The sequence below is a fragment of the Mobula birostris genome, chromosome 6 (genome assembly GCF_030028105.1).
Source record: "Mobula birostris isolate sMobBir1 chromosome 6, sMobBir1.hap1, whole genome shotgun sequence".
NCBI classification, from domain to species: Eukaryota; Metazoa; Chordata; class Chondrichthyes; order Myliobatiformes; family Myliobatidae; genus Mobula; species Mobula birostris.
Window position 1 is genome coordinate 167,771,428 of NC_092375.1, and position 23,921 is coordinate 167,795,348.

General features: G+C 39.7%; 1 protein-coding gene across 3 annotated transcripts in view; it reads right to left on the reverse strand.

Annotated features, from left to right (window-relative positions):
- LOC140199556 (juxtaposed with another zinc finger protein 1-like) overlaps positions 1-16,453 on the reverse strand; it is a 350,439-nt gene extending 333,986 nt beyond the window's left edge. For all 3 annotated transcript variants that reach the window (XR_011886446.1, XR_011886445.1, XM_072261822.1), the window contains exon 1: positions 16,220-16,453. Coding sequence is in view for 1 of the 3 variants with exons in the window: in XM_072261822.1 (XP_072117923.1) it covers positions 16,220-16,334 (115 nt within the window). In the remaining 2 variants the exon portion in view is untranslated. The remainder of the gene's footprint in view (positions 1-16,219) is intronic.
- Positions 16,454-23,921: the final 7,468 nt, after the last annotated feature.

A 23,921-nucleotide genomic window follows, 5' to 3' on the forward strand; every position in this document is an offset into this window, starting at 1 on the left:
GTGACAACAAATCCTGAACTTCTCCATTGATAGGAACCATCAACTTCCACCAGTTAGATGTGGCCCTTAAGTTTTAATTGTACTGCTGTGTCTATACAAAAGCTAGACTTTAGGGAAAAGTCATAGGAAAACAAATTGATTTTTGAAATATGATGCTAAAAAAAGATCAATTTTTTGGAAGTGTATAAAAAGGACCAAATGACCTACATTCTTGCTTTTATTTTCTGTATTAACTTCACAAAACCAAACGAAAGAAGGGAGTACAAGCCAAAACAACTTAGACACAGACATCCAAGAGCTGCCTTTCAAAACAAGTTAAGTTTTGAACAGTATTAAGAACAACAGGACCCAAGCAGCTGAGGCATCACAAGAAGAGCAAGATAGAAAGACCAATCAATGGCAAACCAGAGACCAAGTAGATGAACGACAATGAACAAACTAATGAGAACAAACTAATTAAGGAAATGGAGGCAATAGAGGATACGGAATATTTTTTGAAAGAAAATTGATTCTGAAACAACTAATTAGGATTAAAGCTGGGCAAACTATTTAAACACAATGGCATGCAATTTTGGAATTAAGAAAAGGTGGTATGAATCTGATGATAATTTATCAACATTCATTAAGATAGGCCAATCATGTCAAGGAAACAAAAAAAACATCCTACAGAATATCTCTGCTCAAGAAAAAAACTGAAGGTTAAATGAGTTATTTACAATTGTACAAACGTACACGGTGTAAAATTTCTTATCCCATAAAAGTTGGACATTACATTAGAAACCTTATGAAATGTTTTGAATAGAGACAGTATAGGTTCAAGATAGATACAATTTATATCTTCAAAAATTTTATCAAAATGTTACTTCAATACATTGAATTTTCATAAAATATTGATAACATCAGAAAATTCAGTTTTATAGTACCACAAAATGTAGTAGTATGTTCATCCTATCTCAGGATAAATAAGACTCTGACAATGCAGTATCTGGTGCAAACACAAATCCAGTTCAGCAATCGAAATCGTTATTCAAAAATGCAAGCTGAGGATCCAGATTGCAAACCAAGTGTGCAGCCAACGATGGAGTCCCGAGTACGAACTGGGTTTTTATATTGATTAAGACAGATCTAACTGATGAAAACTGCAGGTCATGAGGTACTGTGGGCCATTAGCAACAGCAGCAAAAATACAATCCACCATAATTCAATGAATGGATAAATGCCTACTAGGAGCAGTAAAGGTACACAAAGTGCAAAATGCTGAAACTTCAACAGGATTTGAGACACACAGAAGAAAAAAATACGTCATGCAATAGACAATGACTATACAACCAATAAATCAAATCAAAGTTCTATAGTCCAGTCACATTCAATCATGAATGGTGACAAATGGATAATGAAATGAGGCGGCTTTCAGTTTATACTCATCTTTAATGATTGGGCCCATTATGCAAGCACTAACACAAGGTTGAAGAACTTATAATCATGTTTAGTCAAAACTGCCCAGAGAATGAGCCATTTCAGTATTGAGATCCCAGTCATCAGCCAGATTGACTCATTTCATGTGATATCAAGAAATCATTACAATATTGAAATATTGCAAGAGGTCTCATCTATGTTATTTAAAGATGTGCGCTCCAGAAATAATATCTCAAAACAAATGACCCAGTACAGTATCAAAATGGCATCCACCAACAATATGGAAACAATTATGGTTATAATTGGGTATATCATGTTCCTGAAAGCAAATCAATCCAAAAGACCAGTGTAAAAAAAAAAGTGCTCATGTTTATAATACTACTGGAGAGCAGGGGTGGGTTGTAATTGTGGTCAGGATTGAATATCTCTGCAGATCTGTAGTCTCCCATCCTCCTCTCCAAAATACTGGCCAATTCTGATGCAACTTAGTTTTTTTTCCTCCACATACTTGGCTGTGCTTACCCAGTGTTCTCCTTCATGTTCAAATTTCTAGTGACAGAATTTTTCCCCCTTTTTTTTTTATATACCCAGTAGCACACCTACTCCAGCCAAATTAGCTACCATCTGCAAGCTTTCATCATGCTTTCAGTCAACACGTTGTCATAGACATTGTCTTTGTTGCCTCCAACTCACTTTTCTACATGTTTCACAATTTTTTCTCCAGTTTTTGAGGAAACTTATCTACCCAAGATACTTACGTAATGCCCTGGTAAAGATTTTACTGCTAATGTTATAGGGTATTTCATGTAACAGTTTTTGGTCGAAGCAGTATGTTCTGCTGGTAGTGTTTGGTTTACTATTAAATATGAGTGATGCTTAGAAATGTTGTGTCATCCATTCAGCAAGGTGGAACTAGGAGAAGCTTCTACAGAATGTTAGAGGAGAGGTTTTGTGATGGACACTGAGGTGGGTTGGGGTCTTTTTCAGCGGGAGATGAAGAGAGAAGAAGCTTGAGAGAACAGGTCGTAGGATTCTATGGATGGAGTCCAAGAGGGAGAATTCTACTGGGGATCGGTGAATATGAATTAGTGCTGTGAGTAAATCAGACACATTGGATTGTGGAAGATCTGAGCTCCAGCCTGTGCACATTTGACTGTCTAATTAGAATGTGCCCTTTTTGTTTTTTCTCCCCTTCCTTTAATAACTCTGGTTAAGTTAACATTCATAGATATACTTTCTTTATAATTGTATGCAGTGTACGATCGGTTATTTCTTGCCGACAGGTGATTGCATCGGGCAGTAAATCACACAGTATTCACACAAACCTTGGTTGGGTGGGCAAGACATCCCAACCTCACAGGTTTGGTGGGACCCAAGTCATATCTACCCTCGACGTATGGAGTCTAAGTTTTCTCAATGCCGAGTCCAATGGCTGTTTGCGAGGGGCTAACAAGCCGCATTGCTAGAGATGCCCAGTATAAAGGAGTTTCACTTATTATTACTTTCTCCATATTTGCTCCCCATCTGCTAATTATTTTTATTTCAAGTTTCTAGAATCTGCATTTTTGTTGCTTTTCAACTGTAACAAGATCGATAGTACTAATGGTTACCAGTCTAGATAAGAATAAAATTAGAATGCCAGTACATATTTCTATCAGAATCATGATGGCAGAATTCTTGAAAATGTTCAAAACGCTTTGCTGCTGAATGTATTGGATAAATATTCATACATGAGTAGGTATGCTAGAAGAACTTCAATTTAATAATTCTCAATGCATCTTGGGCTCCAGTTGCAACCAAATTTCCCTGAAATTCATCATAAATTTAAGCATCTTTAAACTAAATTTGATAGTAAACAGAACTGCAAGATTTTTAATTATGAAGATTTTATCTATTTTCTAAGATCTGCATTATGAAAGTTACCACGGGATTTCTAATCCTGCTTTCAACAAATCCAAGAAACATTCTTAATTTCTTATGGAACTATTAGCAGCCAAGCGCAAGTAGACCAATAAATTGATATTTATAGACTGTTGTTTTGACCTATTAGATCACACTAAGTGGTATCATTACATGCCACTTTCAATTAACCACATTACTAGCAAGCAACATTAAATATAGAATTTAATGGAAATATAGCATTTCCAGTCCAATATTATGAGCTAACTAAATGCCAATGATATTTTATAACAATTAATTTACTTATCTTTCAATAATTGTATTTATATATAAATTGTCTCTATTTTCACTCTGATCAAACACAAAGCAAAAATAAACAGCCTCAAACTACAAATTGGATTAACAGCAATGCACTGGCACCCAGTTTAGTGATACTCCTTAATGGGGTGATTACTGTTGTACTTGATCTTCCAGTCCATTACTCACAATTGCACATTGCAATAATGCCATCTACTCAATCAGTGCACTGTGATGTTGTGAACCCAGCACAAGCCACTGTCTTCCTTGCTGCTGCTTTGTCCTACATTTAGTGGTTTTCAACCAAACACAGCAACTTTGAACAGGAGAGAATGCAGGAAGCATTCATTCAGTCAGTCCACAAAGGCACCAGCCACTGATAACCCCAGCACTGCAGCAAGCACTCATCATGCCAGCCGTGGCACAGTCCCTGAGCCATGCATCGCAGGAGTGAGTACAGTAGTTGCACAACTCTGCAAACTAGCCTAACATAAGCCCTCAGCCCCTGTACATTGCCATAGTGCAAGTTATCGTTCTTAATGGCTCCCTTCAACTGAACAGAGTAATGTCATTGCACACATATCTAAGGCCAGCACAAGGATATTCTGTAGCTGATAATAATCACTAGAGAATTCCAGACCTGGTGGATAATACATTTTCCTCAGAATGATGGAAGAGATTTGTTTAAAAAAATGTATCTGTGTTTTTCTCAGGATCTTTTCTATAGTTTTCTAAAATTAATGCACGTGACAGAAAAAATGGCAGATCTCAGTTGCAACTTGCATAATTAACCAGTGCGTGTGCAAACTGTAAATAGAAACACTCACTGAGTTGAGAAGTCCTTTATTATTTTGTCCATATTATTTTCTAATTCCAATGCTATTAGTTTAAAATTCCAGAGTTTACCTTGGTAGACAAAGCCCCACTATTACACACACAAAAAAAACGCTGAAGGAACTCAGTAGGTCAGGCAGCATCTAGGACTGGAGTCCTAATGAGGGGTCTTAGCCCAAAATGGCAACTCTTTATTCCACTCCATAGATGCTGCCTGACCTGCTAAATTCCACCAGCAGTTTGTGAGAGAGACTCTGGATTTCCAGCATCTGCAGAATCTCTTGTGACCCATTATTACAAAGATTTTCCCCTGCAATAAGCGCATCTACATTGCCAAAATCACTTGTTTCTCCATTGTTTGATTCTCTTCACTACACTTCAAGCAATTACAGATCCTACACAAAATGAATTTTTATTTACATAATTAGGCTCTCGATATATTAAGCTACATTAGGGTTTGGAAGATTTATAGCCAATATTTAGTTTGCAGTTCATTCCACAAGCCACATTTTATGAATGAACCATCATGCTTTTCCATTCTTATTAGTGCCTCTTGATTATTGATTTAATTATGTTTTGCATTAACAGCACTCTAATGCGTTTCTCTGTACTCTCTTTCTCTTCACCCCGTCATTCGACCCTTCAATATCCTTTGCTTTAATCATAAATTTACTGGTCTCAGGGCAAGACTTTCCAAGCTACCTTGTATTTTAGACAGTCTTTTTTTCCCTTTTGAAATCTCAAACTGGATTGCAAAAGAACTTTTTAAACATAAGCACACTTTTTTTAAAAATAGATAAAACAGCAACATAAATACGTAATCAATTCATTCCTATAATTGACAAAAAATGCCAATTAATGTCTAGGACAGCTTGTCAGACTCTCTTATTGGGGATGGTCCTTTACCCAGTACTCCTGCAGCAATGTTCTGGGACTTACATAATTGATCTTTAACAACTAAAACATGTTCTCTTTAATTCATGGTAGGATTCAAATATTGCGATCATTGCCCCTTGGTGCCTATTGACATCCAGGGCTCTTGACAATTCGCTGATGTCATGTAGAGTGAAATGAAATTTCAGAAGACTGGCATCTGATGCTGGAGCTCTCAGGGAGAAGCCAAGATGGATTATACCACTTGGCATGCGACTTCACACCTATCTGTATTGAAATTAATTTAGCAATTACATTAACATTTTACAAATTCATATGACCCTACACTTACAATTTTACCTATACCAACCCAAGTCGAGTGATCACTAGTTCTAAAGTTGAATTTCTCATTCTGGAGCCCAAAAATTGAATCAAATTATAACTAGATGGTCTCAGCATTGACCAACCATTTTAGATTATCCATCTGTTCAAAAACTTGACTTTGAACTTACAAAACGATACACAACACAGCACCAATATTTCCCAATCTAACTGCAGGGCTAGCCAAGACTTTGAAGGTGCTGCAGTTAGAAAGACGAAACAGTGCAATACAGTATGAAAGGCATTTAGAAACTAAAATTGCATTGTGAATGAACAATTCAAAGTCTGAACCAAAAACAATAATTAGAAACTTGAGAAAGACTACTTTTAGCAATTATGATTCACCTTATAAAAAAAGTGTCCTTTATAGAAATTTAGCACTTGTCAATTAAAATCTACTGTGCACATTTGTGATCTTCATAACATTCAAAGCTTTCGACTGGCAAGTTAGACAACAAAATGCCACTTTCACAAAGTAGTTAGCAATTACTGTCTGAGACAACAACTTCCAGATTTTAGCGTTTAATTACACAACTTCTCTCATGAACTGGCTGTACAAGTTGTGCATAAATAAAAGTGAGCACCATACACCTCAACATTATTCTGAAAGTAAATTCTTGTTCGAAACTACATACTAAAAAATAAAAATAATCAAATTTTTTTGGATAGAACTGACCCACCAACAAAATCCACCAATATTTACACATTGTTTATCACAAAGTACAGTTTCCATGCAATTAGCCAATTACCATGCAATTACCCCAATTTCAATCAGAAAAATGATGATCCACAATGACATCAAGTAGCACTTACTCTTCCATAACTTACTCACTGATGTTCAGTTTAGTTTTTGCCAGTGCAACTTGGTTCCAGACATCATCACAACCTTAGTCCAAACACAGACCAAAGAGCTGAACTCCCAAGAGTGAGAACGACTGCATTTACCAAGTAAGGCAGAGACAGTAATTGAACACTACATGATGAGCACTTAAGGTAAAATACTTCGTGCAAAGGAAGAATGTTGCTAAAAGGTGAGTCACCAGCCCTAGGACAACACCGCACGAGGAACTCACAAAGTGCTGCAGGAACTCAAGGTCAGGCATTTGGCAACACTGCACAAATTGCTCAGCACTTATTTTTATCCTTAGCTGCCTCAATGGCCTTCTATCAGAGGGTTAGAGCTGTAAATATTCACTGATGATTGAACAGTTCCATTTATACCACTAAATGTCAGGTATATTCAACAAGAGAATTATCCACCTGCACTTGACATTCAGTGTATTACCTTCACAGTCCCTCACTATGAATATTCTGGTGCTCATCACACAAATTAAACAAATAAATCACTTGCCCCCTAACACTCCAAACCCTTTCCACATCTACAAGATACAAACTATGAAAGTGATTGCATACTCTGCACATGCCTCCAACAATTCTCCAGAAACTCAGTTCTATCCAGGACAAAGCCACCTATTCAATCCATACACCACACACCACCTTAAATATTCATTCCTTCCACTAGCACACACAGGGACTATAATACATACTGACAGTTACAAATGGAAGAATATTCAGCTGTAAGGGGAACGCACAGCATTTCTGAAGACACAAATGTGACTCCAGCACGGTATACAAGAAAGGACAGGCAAAAAGGAAGAAGTAGATTGGTGATGCTAACTTGAAGAGATATTTGAAAAATTGAGGAAGGTTATCAGCCTGAAAAAGTGGAATTTGTTGGGGTATAGTAAACAAATACCACAAGAAACATTTGTGGCATTTGTCCACAAACTCTCAACAGTAGCAGTGAGGTTGACACTGTGGAAAGTTAGAGTGTTGAAAAAGTGTACAACTGCAAATATGGGCAACTTTAATTTACATATAGAATAGGCTAACCAAATTATGAGCACTACTACATATTGGAATTCTATCCTACAAAACAGAAGATGTGCAGAGTAAATCAGATGCTTTTCAGGACCAGTACCCTGAAGAACCACTTCGAGTGCAAGCCAGCCTTGATTGGTATTATGTATTGTAAAAGGATTGACAGGTAAAGACAACAAAAAAATTGAGCATAAAAGTAATAACAGTCACGAGAAAGAATTTATAATAGGGAACAAAGCTTTCTCTACTTGAGGTATTGATTACAAGAGTAGACAGTTTGGTCAGACTTCAGTTGGGATATTGCTTGAAGTTCTGGCCACCAGTTTAAGGAGAATATTAAAACTGATAGAGAGGGCATAGAGAACTTGCACAAGGATGTTGCCTGAGATGGACTGTTTCAGTTATGAGGACAGACTAGGTCTGTATTTCATGGAACAGAGGGGATTAAGAAGGAACAAGATGAGGATTATAGACAAGATAAACTACAGAAAACTTCCCAAGAGGAAGAATACGCAAATTTTAAGTAAAGGCCATGAGATTTGGAGGGGATCTGAGGGGTCTTGGAATTTACCGCCCAAGGGAGTGATAGAAACAAGAGTTGCTGGCATCACTGAAAAATCCAAACAAGTATTTGAATTACCTAGACATTGAAGGCTATGCTCCAAGTACTAGAAGATGGGGTTAATACAGATAGGTGTCCACTGGTTAGCATGGATGTTTCAGGTCAAGCAACGGGTTTCCATACTAGATGACTATAAAGAAATAGCATCCCAATTAACAAATACTGTGGGTCAACTGTATCTTCACAAAGAAGGGCACAAATAAAGTTCCAGAAATGCTGGGAACCCAGAATCTGTTTAAAAGAAAAAGCAAGTAGGGAAAAGGCATTAGGAAAATTAATAGGATTGTATGCTGATAAATCCACAAGGCCCATAGTATGTACCTGTCAGTGAATAAAATGCTGGCGTCCATTATTAAAGACAATAATGGAATAGAGAAAGAATAGGGAAATCATGCTTGACAACTTTATTGAATTGTTTTGAAGATGGATTGGAGAGATTTGATGGATATGATGTTTTTGAACTTCTTTCTAAAACAAGAGCCCAGAAAGAGCCAAGTTGTTTAAAAATAAAGTACATGAATCTGGGCCAGTGTGCTACTGTGGGTCATGCCTCGTTACAGTCTGGAAGCAGAAGAAATGTTGGCTCTGTGGAACAATCCATGTTCCAAGCCTATTCTGGTATCTGTCCCCCACTTTTCCTTCGCTACATCGATGACTGCATTGGCGCTGCTTCTTGCACCCATGCTGAGCTCGTTGACTTCATTAACTTTGCCTCCAACTTTCACCCTGCCCTCAAGTTTACCTGGTCCATTTCTGACACCTCCCTCCCCTTTCTAGATCTTTCTGTCTCCATCTCTGGAGACAGCTTATCTACTGATGTCTACTATAAGCCTACTGACTCTCACAGCTATCTGGACTATTCCTCTTCTCACCCTGTCTCTTGCAAAAATGCTACCCCCTTCTCAAAATTCCTCTGTCTCTGTCACATCTGCTCTCAGGATGAGGCTTTTCATTCCAGGACGAAGGAGATGTCTTCCTTTTTTAAAGAAAGGGGCTTCCCTTCCTCCACCATCAACTCTGCTCTCAAATGCATCTCCCCCATTTCAAGCACATCTGCTCTCACTCCATCCTCTCGCCACCCCACTAGGAATAGGGTTCCCCTCGTCCTCACCTACCACCCCACCAGCCTCCGGGTCCAACATATAATTCTCCGTCACTTCCGCCACCTCCAATGGGATCCCACCACTAAGCACATCTTTCCCTCCCGCACCCCCCCCCCCGCTTTCCGCAGGGATCGCTCCCTACGCAACTCCCTTGTTCATTCCTCCCTCCCCCCCAATCTCCCTCCTGGCACTTATCCTTGCAAGCGGAACAAGTGCTACACATGCCCTTACACTTCCTCCCTCACTACCATTCTGGGCCCCAGAGACTCCTTCCAGATGAGGCGACACTTCACCTGTGAGTCAGCTGGGGTGATATACTGCATCCGGTGATCCCGATGCAGCCTTCTATATATTGGCGAGACCCAATGCAGACTGGGAGATCATTTCGCTGAACTGCCAGAGAAAGCAAGATCTCCCAGTGGCCACACATTTTAATTCCACGTCCCATTCCCATTCTGATATGTCTATCCACAGCCTCCTCTACTGTAAAGATGAAGCCACACTCAGGTTGGAGGAACAACACCTTATATTCCGTCTGGGTAGCCTCCAACCTGATGGCGTGAACATTGACTTCTCAAACTTCCACTAATGCCCCACCTCCCCCTTGTACCCCATCCGTTATTTATTTATATACACAAATTCTTTTTCTCTCTCTCTCCCTCTGTCCTTCTCACTATACCCTTTGCCCATCCTCTAGGTTCCCCCCTCCTCCTTTCTTTCTCCCTGGGCCTCCTGTCCCATGATCCTCTCATATCCCTTTTGCCAATCAACTGTCCAGCTCTTGGCTCCATCCCTCCCCCTCCTGTTTTCTCCTATCATTTTGGATCTCCCCCTCCCCCTCCCCCTCCCACTTTCAAATCTCTTCCTAGCTCTTCTCTCAGTTCATCCTGACGAAGGATCTTGGCCCGAAACGTCGACTGTACCTCTTCCTAGAGATGCTGCCTGGCCTGCTGTGTTCACCAGCAACCTTTATGTGTGTTGTTAGAAGAAATAAATAGGTCCTTTCTCTTAATAGTAAACAATGACTAGTGCTTTTTGCAGGATTTAGTTGGACCCCAGCTGTTTCAGTTGAGAAAAGTAAATGTAACATCTTAAGCTTTACAGACAACACAATATGTGAGTGGGAATTTATCTGTGAGGAAACTGCAGGTTTTCAGAGTCATTTGGATGGATTGAGAGAGTGGATAAGTGCATGGCAGATAAAGTACAGTACAATGATGATAATTGTGGGATTATCTACTCCAGGTGGCAAAATTTTGAGGCAGATTATTATTCAAATTGTAATAGATTCGGAGAAAGTAAAGTAGGAGATCCTGGACATACTCATACACCAGTTAACAAAAGCAAACATGATGTGCAGCAGGTGCTTAAAAAGGTAGTAAAATATTGACCTTTATAGTGAGAGAGGCTGAACAAGGATGTCTTGGTGAGAATATTGTGTGCTTCTTTGATCTCCTTGTCTGAGGAAAAATGTTTTGGCAGTAGGGAAGTGCAACAAAGTATCATCAGATTCATTACTGGATTAACAGCGTTAACAGAAGAAATTTTGAAACAACTTGACTCTTGGATACTGGAATTCAGAAAAGCAGGAGGGATTTCATTGAAGCTTATAATACCCTGACAGGACAAACTAGAACTAGATATAAAGTGCCTTGAAAAAGTATTTAGCCCCACAACTATTTTTTCTCATTTTATTTTTTTTTAAAAATGTAAAATATATTGAAGTAGGATTCTTGAGCTAACCTACAAAACATGGTGCATCATGTCAAATCAAAAGAAAAAAAACTAAAACCTGTCAATAAGTTACTAAAATTAAAAAAACAAAATTGTGAGGCAGATAATGTATTCTTCCCTTTTGTAATTACTATACCAACTTTCCTCAGGTGCAATATACTAACTCGCCCAATTTGTTGATGTAGAAAATTGGAGGACCGCCCGTTTTCAATGAAATCATAAAAATAAATATTCCCTTTCTCTGTAAGGTCCAACAGTATGGCAGATTTTCACAAACCAAACCAAAAGGAAGACAAGAGAGCATTCAAGATAAGTCAAGGAAAAGACACTGAACATACTGTACCTCCAAGCACAGTGCAATCCATAGTGAAAAAGTGGAAAAATATGAAACCACATTGCCCAGATCAGGATGCCTCTCTAAACTGAGTCACAAGAGAATGTCTCTTTCAAGATAGTGAATGTTCTGGCTATCTCCAAGGTTCTGTAGTTTCTGGAACTATTTCTGGGGATTGGAGGATAAACCCTATTTAAGAGAGTTTGTGGTAGGAAAATGCTGCAATCTATAACAAATGAAAGTATTGGCAGGATTCAATATCGCAGATCAGGATTTAGGAAAAGAATATCACATTTAACTAATCTGCTGGTGCTCAGTGAAGGCATGACTAGCAGAATAAATAAGGGGAACCAGTAAGTATGGTGCTTTTGGATTTACAGTAGACTTTTAATCAATCTCAATGTTAGAGCACATGAAATTGGGGTAACATACTGAAATAGAATAAGGAAGGGTTTTGAACAGAAAGCAAGAAGTGAGAAAAATTTAAACGCAAACAACAGGAATTCTGCAGGTGCTGGAAATTCAAGCAACACACATTGTTCTCAGGTTAACAGAATGTGATTGATGGGTACAGCAAGGGCTAATGCTGGCACCTCACCTTTGAATTGCTGAAGGTCAACATGGAGGTGAAGAAAGCAATTTAACAGGGAAACAGTATGATAACCATTACTATGAGAGAATTTAAATACAGGAGTAAGAAAGTCTTATTGAAATTGTATAGCGCTTTGGCGAGAACACACCTGGAGTACTGTGTACAATTTTGATCTCCTTACCCGAAAAGAGGATATAGCTGCCACAGAGTGCGGCAAATATTAACTAGACTGCGTCCTGGGATGGAGGATTTGCTGTAAAAGGATAAATTGAACAGACTGACCTGCCTGTGAGAGGAGACCTCATCAAAACTTACAAAATTCTTAAAGGTCTTTACAGATAAGAAGAACGATCTTTCCCCTGATTGAGGATTCTACAATCAGGAAGCACCATTTAGGGCAGGAGTTCCCGAACTTTTTTATGCCATAGACCAATACCATTGAGCAAAGGGTCTGTGGATCCCAGGTTGGGAACTCCTGATTTAGGATACAGAACAGACCATTTAAAACTGAGGTAGTCTCTCAGAAACATTTGAAATTCTCTAACCACAAGTCTTTGTAGGCTTAATCATCATGTTCACTTAAAACATGGATTGATAAACTTCTGGACATGAAGGAAATCAAAGGATATGGGAATAACATTGGAAAATGGCAGTGTAGATGATCAGCCATCTTAAGACTCAAAACTCCGGTAATTTGATAAATTGGTTTATTATTGTCATATGTTCGCGGGACAGAGAAAAATTTGGTTTTGCATGCCAACCATAGAGATCATTTTATCACTTCGAGCTGCCAGCACAAGTGGCAGATGCCATTTCGATTTCAATGCTTAAGAGCAGTTTAGACTGGTACATGGATGGGAGAGATGGACGGCTATGGTCCGGGTGCAGGTTGATGGGACAAGGCAGTTTAAATAGTTCGGTATGAACTGGATGGGCCAAAAGGCCTGTTTCTGTGCTGTAGATTTCTATAACATCGGTGCATCGAGGCAGTAACAGAATGCAGAATGGTGTTACAGTTACTGTTGGGATTCTCAAGGAGGCGCTCATGGAGTGAGGTTGTTTTTGGCTTCGCTCCATTACCATTTTTTTTAAACTTATGATCTCCCTTAATTTATTTTTACCTACACTAGAAGATTTATTCTATACTACTGATTTTTCCTTGAAATGTAACTGAGAAATCTGAAGAAGTGAGCAAAGAAATAAGTACAAGATCTAAAGGGCGTGAACCTATCAGGAAATATCACAATAGTTCATCACAATATAACTGGTCAAGGGCAATTTACCCAGATATTTACAATTCATCATCATTATGTGCCACGTCATATGACGTAGGCGACCACAGTGACCATGAATATTCTTGGCAATTTTTTTTTCCATAGAAATGGTTTACAATTGTTTTCTTCTGGGCAGTGTCATTACAAGACACTTTGCCCCAGCCATTATCAATACTCTTCAGATTGTCTGTCTGGCATCAGTGGTCACATAACCAGGACTTATGAGCAGTCAGTGCATATCACATGACCATGCACCACCTGAAGATCTTTATGCTTGTTCTAGCAATGAGGTATTCTGCCAAGCAACTTGACACAGTCTGCTCAGGGAGTTACTGAACAGAGTTCATCACATTTGTCCCGAACTTCCGGTAACTTGACCATTTTTTCTGAAAAGACCATCCCATCCCACAGCATGAACATAACTCTTAATTTTGAAAGTAGCTCAATAGTGCCACAACAGTGTTCCACACACCGGGGACCTGGATTCAATTCTGTGTCTGGATCTGCGTGCTTTAGTTTCCATGCAGGTCAGTTGGCTAAATGGCCATCCTATATGGTCCTGTGCACAGAATCTGGAAGGAATTGTCAAGGATGTGAGGAGAATAAAAATGTGATTAATTTGGATTACTGTGAATAGATAATTGATGGTCAGTGCTGATTTAGTGGGGTGCATGAATCTAATTTGTTCTCAATTACACCTAAAACTCTGCTCTGGGGCCAAAAGTAGAAAGTAACTAAACATCTCACTATACACAGCAGTTTAACCACCAAGGATATCTGCCCAATGTACCACAGTCACATTCCTTCCCACCTTTAGTAGTATCTACTGGAGGCATTGCTTCATGAAGGCAACATCTATCAAAGCAACACATACAAAATGCTGGAGGATCTCAGCAGGCCAGGCAGCATCTACGGAAAAAGTACAGTCGACGTTTGGCCCAAAACATCAACTGTACTTTTTCCATACTGTACTGTTTCGCTGCCGCTGATACTGTGCGATTCAGAATCTCCTGAGGGGAAGGACCCGAATCCTCAGCTTTGCTTGTTGTTTGGCAGCCGGGGTCAAAGCGCTCGGCAGAGATGGTGCTCGGTGTCGGAGGCTCAAAGTTTTCGGATGGACTCAGAGTTGACTGTGGTCGGGTGCTTCCAGGGTGCTGCATCGGCAAGTTTGCAGCGCTGGAGGTTCATGGCAGGAAGAGTTTTTCTTCCTTCTATCATCTGCGTGAGATTATGGGGCTATCGGGACTTTGAGACTTTTTTTTTACCGTGCCCATGGTCTGTTCTTTATCAAATTACGGTATTGCTTTGCACTGTTGTAACTATATGTTATAATTATGTGGTTTTTGTCAGCTTTAGCCTTGGTCTGTCTTGCGTTTCATAACATAGAATAGTACAGCACAGTACAGGCCCTCCGGCCCACAATGTTGTGCCGACCCTCAAACCCTGCCTCCCATATAAGCCCCCACCTTCTGTGATATCATACCGGAGGAACATTGTATCATTTCTTAATGCATGCATTACTAAATGACAATAAATGAGGACTGAGTGTCCTCATAATCTAATCTATTCTAATCTAAGCTTTATATCTGATTTATGTTGTTCTTGTGAATGCTGCTTATCTGATGCTATGTACCTATGACACTGTTGCAAACAGGCTTTGCATTGGATTTGTCAAAACATGTACTTGTGTATATGACAATGACATCTTTGCTTCATCCTGATAAATGGAGGGGATTGTAGGCGATTCTATATCCATATAACTGAAGTACTCACAAGGAAATCTGCAGATGCTGGAAATTCAAGCAACATGCACAAAATGCTGGTGGAACACAGCAGGCCAGACAGCATCCATAGAAAGAAGCATGGTCGACATTTCGGGCTGAGACCCTTCATCAGGACTCAGGGTATGTGTAACTGAAGTACTTTCTGGTTTGCATAATAAATGCAATGCTATTGTTTATATAAAATAATCGCATTTTCTGGTGAATTAACAAATATCAATTTTGAAAAAAAGATTGTGAAAAATTTTATCCACAAGTAATTGCACCTTCACAAATACAGTTGTTCAGAAATGTAAGAACTTTTGACGAGGCTCTGAAATAAACACCTTCAGTTTTTTTCCTGTAAAAAAAATTATAAAAGGTCACTAAAGACTATCAACTCATTGATGAGTTTTTTTTCCCATTTCAAACTTCATTATAAACATCAAGTTCATCATTTGAAATACGACCAAGGTAAGGATGTCTAAGTATAGAATGTTTAAATAACATTCAACAAGGTGGTCTGCAAGCTCTCAACACATTAAAAACAAGAAGCCTTCTCAAAACAGATTAAAGATTGGTTTGCACCATAACAATCAAACAAAACTTTAGTTGGGATGAAAACAGATTAGGGTCGAACAATATAAATGATTGTGGTGTATTAAGCAAAATGCGTTTCTGTAGTATGAAGATACTTTTATACTATCTTCAAAAAGGACGAGAATCACAATTAACAAAGCAATCACTGCTCAAGTACAACTACATATAAAACATAGAAAAAGGCCAATCACGTGTCAATGTCATACGATGTGCAATGAGCACACTAGCACTTTAAATTAAAGGAAAATTACAACAAATTGGTCTAAACAATTCTCTACGCCCACACCCTCGCTTTTTAAAGCACCGCATCACCTCCTGTTACTGCCCTGCATCAGGTGATACGCTATCATGCTTCAAGATACAGAAAATAAGCAGTTCCCCCCTCTGCAGTTTACTCTCACTTCCCAGCCCTGAGGCCACCCTCAATACTCCCTCCCGTTGCAAGCATACGTTCACAGCTGCGGCTCTTGCCGATGCATTTAAACAGGCATGAGGTGTCGCCAATAACTGGAGTGTGGAGACCCATAACAGCTTCCCGCGAACAGACCAGGCCTCGGCAGCTCGGATCTGACAGCTCAAGTACTGGCTAGGAGTGTCAATCAGCGCCGCTGCCACCTACCTATGTGGATGTCTTCAATGTGCTCGATAAGTTCTGCCAGGGTGTTAAAGGTGAGGCCGCATCCACCGAAATTACAAGTGTTGGAGAAAAAGGAGGCGGCGGCTAACGCTGTCATGATATCCCGCCCCTGGGCGCTCCGCCCTGCACACGCCTACCGCCGCTCGGCTCCGCGGCTGGCAGGCCGACGACCCGGGCGGGCGCGCATACACACACGCCCTTTCCCCGACACCCTCTCACTCCCGCACCTGCATGCTTACAAACACACCGTCCGACCGGTGCGACGCGGCGCCGGCGTCAGGCACTGCCCACCGCCGCCTCCAGTTAACGGAGACGGAGGCGCCGGGCGCCGGTCACGTGACCCGCACAAACTCGTGGCTCCGAACTGCCGAGCGGGAGTACTGGGCGTTGAGGTGCTGTGCTGAGCAACTCGCGGCTGGAGAGTGAGCAAAAGGGGAGAAGACTACTGTGTATATCATCTGGACAACAATAATAAACTCATTCTTTTCCGTTGCATTTTAATGTGATTTTGAAATACAGAAGTGAAACTCTCCCTCCTATGTTTCTTTAAATCTGATTTATAGCTGGGCAGATGTGTGTCCAACCAGCTGAGAACTGAGAATGGTCCCATCCAGTTGGATTTTAGAGGAGAGGTGTTGAAAGAGGGCATTTAAATGCCGTTAAATTACAGCATTCTAAACCACCCAGAACGGAATAAACATAGTTTGCACGGAATTTGTTGGAGTACATCTTTTTGTATAGCTTCTTCCACTTACCTCGAGCGCAAAACGTTTGTATTGGGGGTAACAATGATACAGCACCACAAGGTGAATGGAACAGCTGAAACCCATGTATAATAAACTTGATGATTTCATTCAGTTTCATTTCTCGAGGTAAGGTCGAGTACTGCCCCATCACTGCCACAAACTGATTACAATAAACCTTAAGAAAATACCACGAATGCTAGAGATCCTGGAAATACTCAGTAAGTCAGACAACTATGATGAAAGATCACTGAACTAAAATGTTAACTCCCTTGAGAGATGCTATCTGACCTGCTGAGTATTTCCAGCATTTTATGTTCTTATTTTATACAATGGAATACAGATATCCATCTGAATGCTTTTCACAGGTGTAACACAACTTACTCAAAAATGCAGAAGTTTGTAATTAACTTTTAGTTTCTGTACTTTAACTGCTATGTTTTTTTTCAGAATTCATGGCTTCACTTAAATTAGAAAATGCTCAGATTTACCTTTCTTATGTCAAAAGTGCATGACCTCAAGAATTTCCTGCAGTAAACTCAATTAAATATATTCTTGACCACCCATTAATCCATCAGCATCTCGTTGCAAATTTCATTGCTTCATAACTTATCACTGGTAACAGTTGAAGATACATGACTCTACCCTTTCCTCCAAGTTATTCATAAATCTGGTATTATTATCAGCATTTAGTACAGAAATCCTCATAATAACAACATATCTCCTGCTAGTTTCTGTATATAGCCAAAATTATTTTATAGCATTTCACAGCTAACTAAGTTCCTAATCAAGTTAATTGGTGGTTTCTAATTCCATACATTCAGAAGTTGATAATACATGAGACCACACTTAAAAGTATTGTGCGCAGTTTTGGGGTCCTTATTTTAGAAAGGATATACTGACATTGGAGAGGGTTCAGAGAAGATTCACGAGAATTATTCCAAGAATGAAAGGGTTAACGTCTGCCAGCTCTTGAGTTGTATTCCCTGGAGTTCAGAAGAATGAGGGGGGATCTTACCGAAACATTCTGGATGTTAAGAGGCCTGAACAGATTAGATATGGCAAAGTTATTTCCCATGGTAGGGGGAGTCCAGGACAAGAAGGCATGACTTCAGGATTGAAGGGCGTCCATTTACAACTGAGATGCAGAGAAATTACTCTAGTCAGAGGGTGGTAAATCATTGGAATTTGTTGCCACAAGTGGCAGTGGAGGCCAGGTCATTGGATGTATTTAAGGCAGAGATAGATAGGTTCTTGATTAGCCAGGGCATCAAAGGGTACGGGGAGAAGGCAGGGGAGTGGGGATGACTGGAAGAATTGGATCAGCCAATGATTGAATGGCGGAGCAGACTTGATGGGCCAAATGGCCTATTTCTTATATCTTATGGTCTTATAAATTGTTGAATGTCATGAGAGTCCATGTAAAATAACATAATAATATTTATTTATCTATCACATTAGATTCAAAAAATTGAACAGATTTGGACACAAAATTTATCTTTAAAATCTATGAAAAAATATCATCCTACTACTACTTACTCCTTCCTTCAGGAGACATATATATCCATGCTGTAAAGTACTCGGAAGCAGCAGTACAAAGGCATATACGCAGTGGCCACTTTATTAGGTACACCTGTACATCTGCTCACTAATGCAAATAGCTAATTAACCAATCAAGTGGCAGAATCACAATACATAAAAGCTTGCTGACATGGTCAAGAGGTTCAGTTGTTTATCAGAGCAAATATCAGAATGGAGAAGAAATATGATCTAAGTGGCTTTGTGGAATGATGTAGTGATTTGAGTATCTCAGAAACTGATGGATCTTCTGGAATTGCCATGCACACCATTTTATAGAGTTTACAGAGAATGGTGCGGAAAACAAAAATAAAATCCAGTAAGTGGCAGTTCTGTGGACAAAAATGCCTTTTTAATGAGAGAGGTCAAAGTAGACTGGTCATCCGGGTTCAAGTTGACAGAAAGGTGACAATAACTCAAATAACCATGTGTTACAACAGTGGTGTGCAGAAGGGAATCTCTCAACACTGAGCATGTTGGATCTTGAAGTGGATGGGCTACAGCAGCAGAAGACTAGGAACATACACTCAGTGGCCAGTTTATCTGCTATAGAAGGCACCCAATAAAGTGGACACTGAGGGTATAATGCATTATAGGTGGGTCTGCTTTGGATCATCAGTGCCCAAGCTGGCTGTACTCTCATGTAGTTATGAGACCTGGTCTGTGACAGATAGTAAGGGAATCAGGACAAGTAATAAACATACTGTATTGATCTCAATCCAGGCACTGAGGCTTGCTTGTGATTTCTTATGGGGAAGTCTGTTTGCTCCCACATCACAAGAATATGCCTGTATATTAATTGGTTACAGTAGATTCCCCAATTGTTAAAAAAAATGTTGATGGGCAAGTAAGAGAGATTAGGTTCAGAGCAGTAAGACATGGGAAAATGAGACTGATGGGATTTGCTCTGCTGGGACTTAGCATCAACTATACGGACAATTAGCCTACTTCTGTGTTGCAATAAGCTAGTAAGTATTGTGTTGTTATGCAGTACCAATATGTCAAATGGAAAAAGATTCAAAATGAATCTAGCAACTATAATCTGGGCATCTCAGCAAGAAAAACATAGGAAATTTAATTAATTTATTATTGTCACATGTATCTATATACACCTACATCAGGATGCTGTTCATCATTTAATACCATCATTCCCACAATCCTGATTGAGAAGTTGCAGAACCTGCTGCTCTGTACCTCCCTCTGCAATTGGATCCTCAACTTCCTAACTGGAAGACCACAATCTGTGCGGATTGGTGATAACATATCATCCTCGCAGATGATCAACACTGACGCACCTGAGGGGTGAGTGCTTAGCCCACTGCTCTACTCTCTATATACACATGACCATGTGGCTAGGCATAGCTCAAATAACATCTATAAATTTGCTGATGATACAACCATTGTTGGTAGAATCTCAGGTGGTGGTGAGAGGGCGTACAAGAGTGAGATATGCCAACTAGGGGAACGGTGCCACAGCAACAACCTGGCACTCAATGTCAGTAATACAAAAGAGCTAATTTTGGACTTCCAGAAGGGTAAGATGAAGGAACACATAACCAATCCTCATAGAGGGATCGGAAGTGGAGAGAGTGAGCAGCTTCAAGTTCATGGGTGTCAAGATCTCTGAGGATCTAACCTGGTCTCAATGTAGTTATAAAGAAGGCTAAACGGTGGTTATACTTTATTAGGAGTTTGAAGAAATTTGGCAAGTTAACAAGTACACTCAAAAACTTCTCTAGTTGTACCATGGAGAGCATTCTGACAGGCTGCATCCCTGTCTGGTATGGGGGTGGGGGTTGCTACTGCACAGGACTGAAAGAAACTGCAGAAGGTTGTAAATCTAGTCAGCTCCATCTTGGGCACTAGCCTACAAAGTACTCAGGACATCTTTAGGGAGCAGTGTCTCAGAAAGGCAGCGTCCATTATTAAGTGGTTGAGCCCGGCAGGCTGATAGTAATGTATGCTCTTAGGAACTTAAAAAACTTAACCATCTCAACCTCATCACCATTGATACAGACTGGATAATGTGCACTACCCCCCTTCCTGAAGTCAATGACCTTTGTTTTGCTGGCATTGAAGGAAAGGTTATTATCACCATGTTACAAAGCTCTTTATCTTCTATCTTGTTCCCGTACTCTGACTTGCCATTATTTGATAAGGTGTCATCTGCAAACTTGTAAATGGAGTCAGAGTTATCTATCATTATAACTTGGGCAGTAATTCAACCTTAATTCATTGAGGAGTACATATACCAGGAGCTGCAATAGGAATATCTAAAAATGGTTTGTCAATCTGGAACTATCTTCAGTAGAGAACTTTATGCATGATAAATAGTGAAAGCAATGTACATTGGACAGCACTACGTAATCCCCCAATCAATGAAACTGACCACAGTCCTACCATATGGTCATGAATGGTCCAGTGGGTCAGTGGAATGAGGCAGCTTTAAAACCTACAAGATTATTTGCAATTATATTCATCCAAGTGGTGTTCATCCAAATACCAAGTGATCCATTGTGACTTCTTCCTGGGGACTCTACTCTCACAAATATCAATTTCCCAGGAATATATTTCATCCACGTGGTTTCAAGGAATGGCTAAGATAATTGGTTATAAAGCAAAAGCTAAGCTTCTGATAATATTTGTTTGCAATGTGAAGATGTGTTCCAGCTAATAGACGGAATTCTAGTTAAGCTGCTGAGTACAACTTAATACTGGCATCTATCCAACAATATCTAAAATTACCCAGGTACGGCTGGTGATAAAAAGCGGAACCAATTCCATCGGTTGAATGAGATACCATTGATATATTCTTCAGCACTTTCCAACATTTTCTGTTCACACGATATATGGTAAGTAACCTTTGTGATATTCAATAACAATAGCCATCCCAAATAAGAAAACATCTAATTATCAATCCTTCATATTCAGTGATATTACTATCATGAACTTCAATGTCATCCACCTCATGAGAGCCACAAATGGTCAGAAACCTAATTTGACCAGTCAGATAAATTCAGGGACTCCAAGAGCAAGTCAGAGATTGGTGGCTCACCTCTGATTCATCAAGCTTTTCCATATCTATAAAAATACTTGATGTATGTTTTGGAAATCTCCTCTTGCCTGGTTAAGTGTGGCACTGATGGCACTCAAAAATCTTAATATTACACCAAATAAAAAGGCACCAGTCTTCCATCCTTAATGTTCACCCCCTTCAGTACTATTGCACTTTTACTAAGGCCTCTTCAACTGCATCTCCCAAACCTGAAGGCATCACCCTAACCTGAGCTGCAAGGATATAAAAATACTCATTACATGGAAGAGATGTGGGACTGCTCTACTGGTAGCCATCTTGGATTTGATGAGGCGAATGGCCTCCTACTATGTTTCCATTGTTATTGCGTGAGTGAAGTCACCAGAGAAAATTCCTGGTAGATACAAAGCAGCTTCTTTATTAGACAAAACATGGTACAGCAGGCAACGTATGGAGACGCTTTCAATGGAAAGGTTTCACTGGCCCAACGTAGGGCTCGATACTTTATGTGCCAAACATCAAAGGATAACCCCATATTTACAACTTATGGAAAGTGCTTTCTTTGACCTTCACACCCCCTGATTCACACCCACACCACAGACATCCAAATGAATTTCTATCAGCATTGTTTGAACTGGGATTCACAGCTTTTAGGAACCCAGTGTTAAGAGCTGCACTCCAAATTAAATGCACAATACATTTTCAGATGTGAAGACTGGTAGCCAAAGTCAACTGCTAAATGTATATGCCCTAAACCAGGGGACCCCAACCTTTTTTGCACCGCGGACCGGTTTAATATTGACAATATTCTTGCGGACTGGCCGACAGAGGGTGGGGTGGTGTTCAAGTAGGGTTAAACTCATCTCAAAATGTCTTTTACAGTCAGGGTTGCCAACTTTCTCACTCCCAAATAGGGCACGAAAGTAGCAGTCAAATATGGGACTCTTGTGTTTACCCCGAGAAAGACAACCATGACCATGAAGCCTTGCGCGGGCACATGGGTGCGCATGTGTGTACCTGCCGATTTTTTTCTACAATTTGGTTTGGTTTAATCTTCTCAACTCTGTTAAGTGAAACTACACTGTACATACATTATTTCTACTTTATATAGGCTGTGTATTTATCATATCATTCCTGCTTTACTATATGTTAGTGTTATTTTAGGTTTTATGTGTTATTTGGTATGATTTGGTAGGTTATTTTTTGGGTCTGGGAACGCTGAAAATTTTTTCCCATATAAATTAATGGTAATTGCTTCTTCGCTTTACACAATTTCCGCTTACGAACGGTTTCATAGGGATGCTCTACCTTAGCTGGGGAAATACGGGACAAGAGCAGTCCCATATGGGACAAACCAATTTGGCCCAATATACGGGAACGGGACAGTTGGCAACCCTATGTTCAAATTCAACAGTACGTGACAGGGAATGAGGAAAGGTGCAGCTGACTGATATATTTTCCTCGCAGCCTGGTAGCACATGCTTTGCAGCCCGGTGGTTGGGGACCACTACCCTAAACCCAAAAATCACTCTTAACACCATAATAACCTTCTTCAAAGGTATTCATATCACAAAGACAGGTAAATTTAGAGTTTAAAATTCCACTGGCAGACAAACCACTACGTTGCCAGGACTCACCTCCAGAGCTGGTCAGTGCTCTGAGGCCTTATTCAATATTTATTTGTATTGGCGATGCAAAGTGTAAAGAATGATAACTAAAATCAGATACAAACTGTGATTTTTTTTGACTCACACTAACTCGTTCCTTCAATAAAATAGTTTTGTTTAGTTTCTACAAATTAAGTAAAGTCAGCCCACTGTGCTAGACAAGTCCTTTCAATTTGTTGACAGTTGCAGATGGAAAGAGCTTCACCATATCAGCTCCATTGGAGAATTGAATACGTTCCTTCCGACTTTTAAAAACCTTTCTTAGACCTTTAAGCCTGCTCAATCCTTCCTGCTGCCTGCATTGTCCTTCTAATTCTTTTGGGGGTTTTTTTGCAATCTTTTCCAGTATTTTAACAATAATTGACCTTGTTCCCAACAAGGACTTCCAAAAACGTTTCAGTGAATTTTACAGACGATAACCATTTTGGGAAATTTAACCAGATGTGATAAATCAAAAACATTTATTCACGTTTTTACAAAACTTTTTGAAACCACTTACCCATAAATTTTGATAAATAATATGAAATTCTTTCATATTTAATCTGCAAAAACATATTTTGAATATTTTTTCCACAAAACTACCCACATAGCACAGATTGAACTGAGGAAAACCTTTACATATTTTTTTCAATTCAAACAATTTCTGAATACTGAGTATTTTT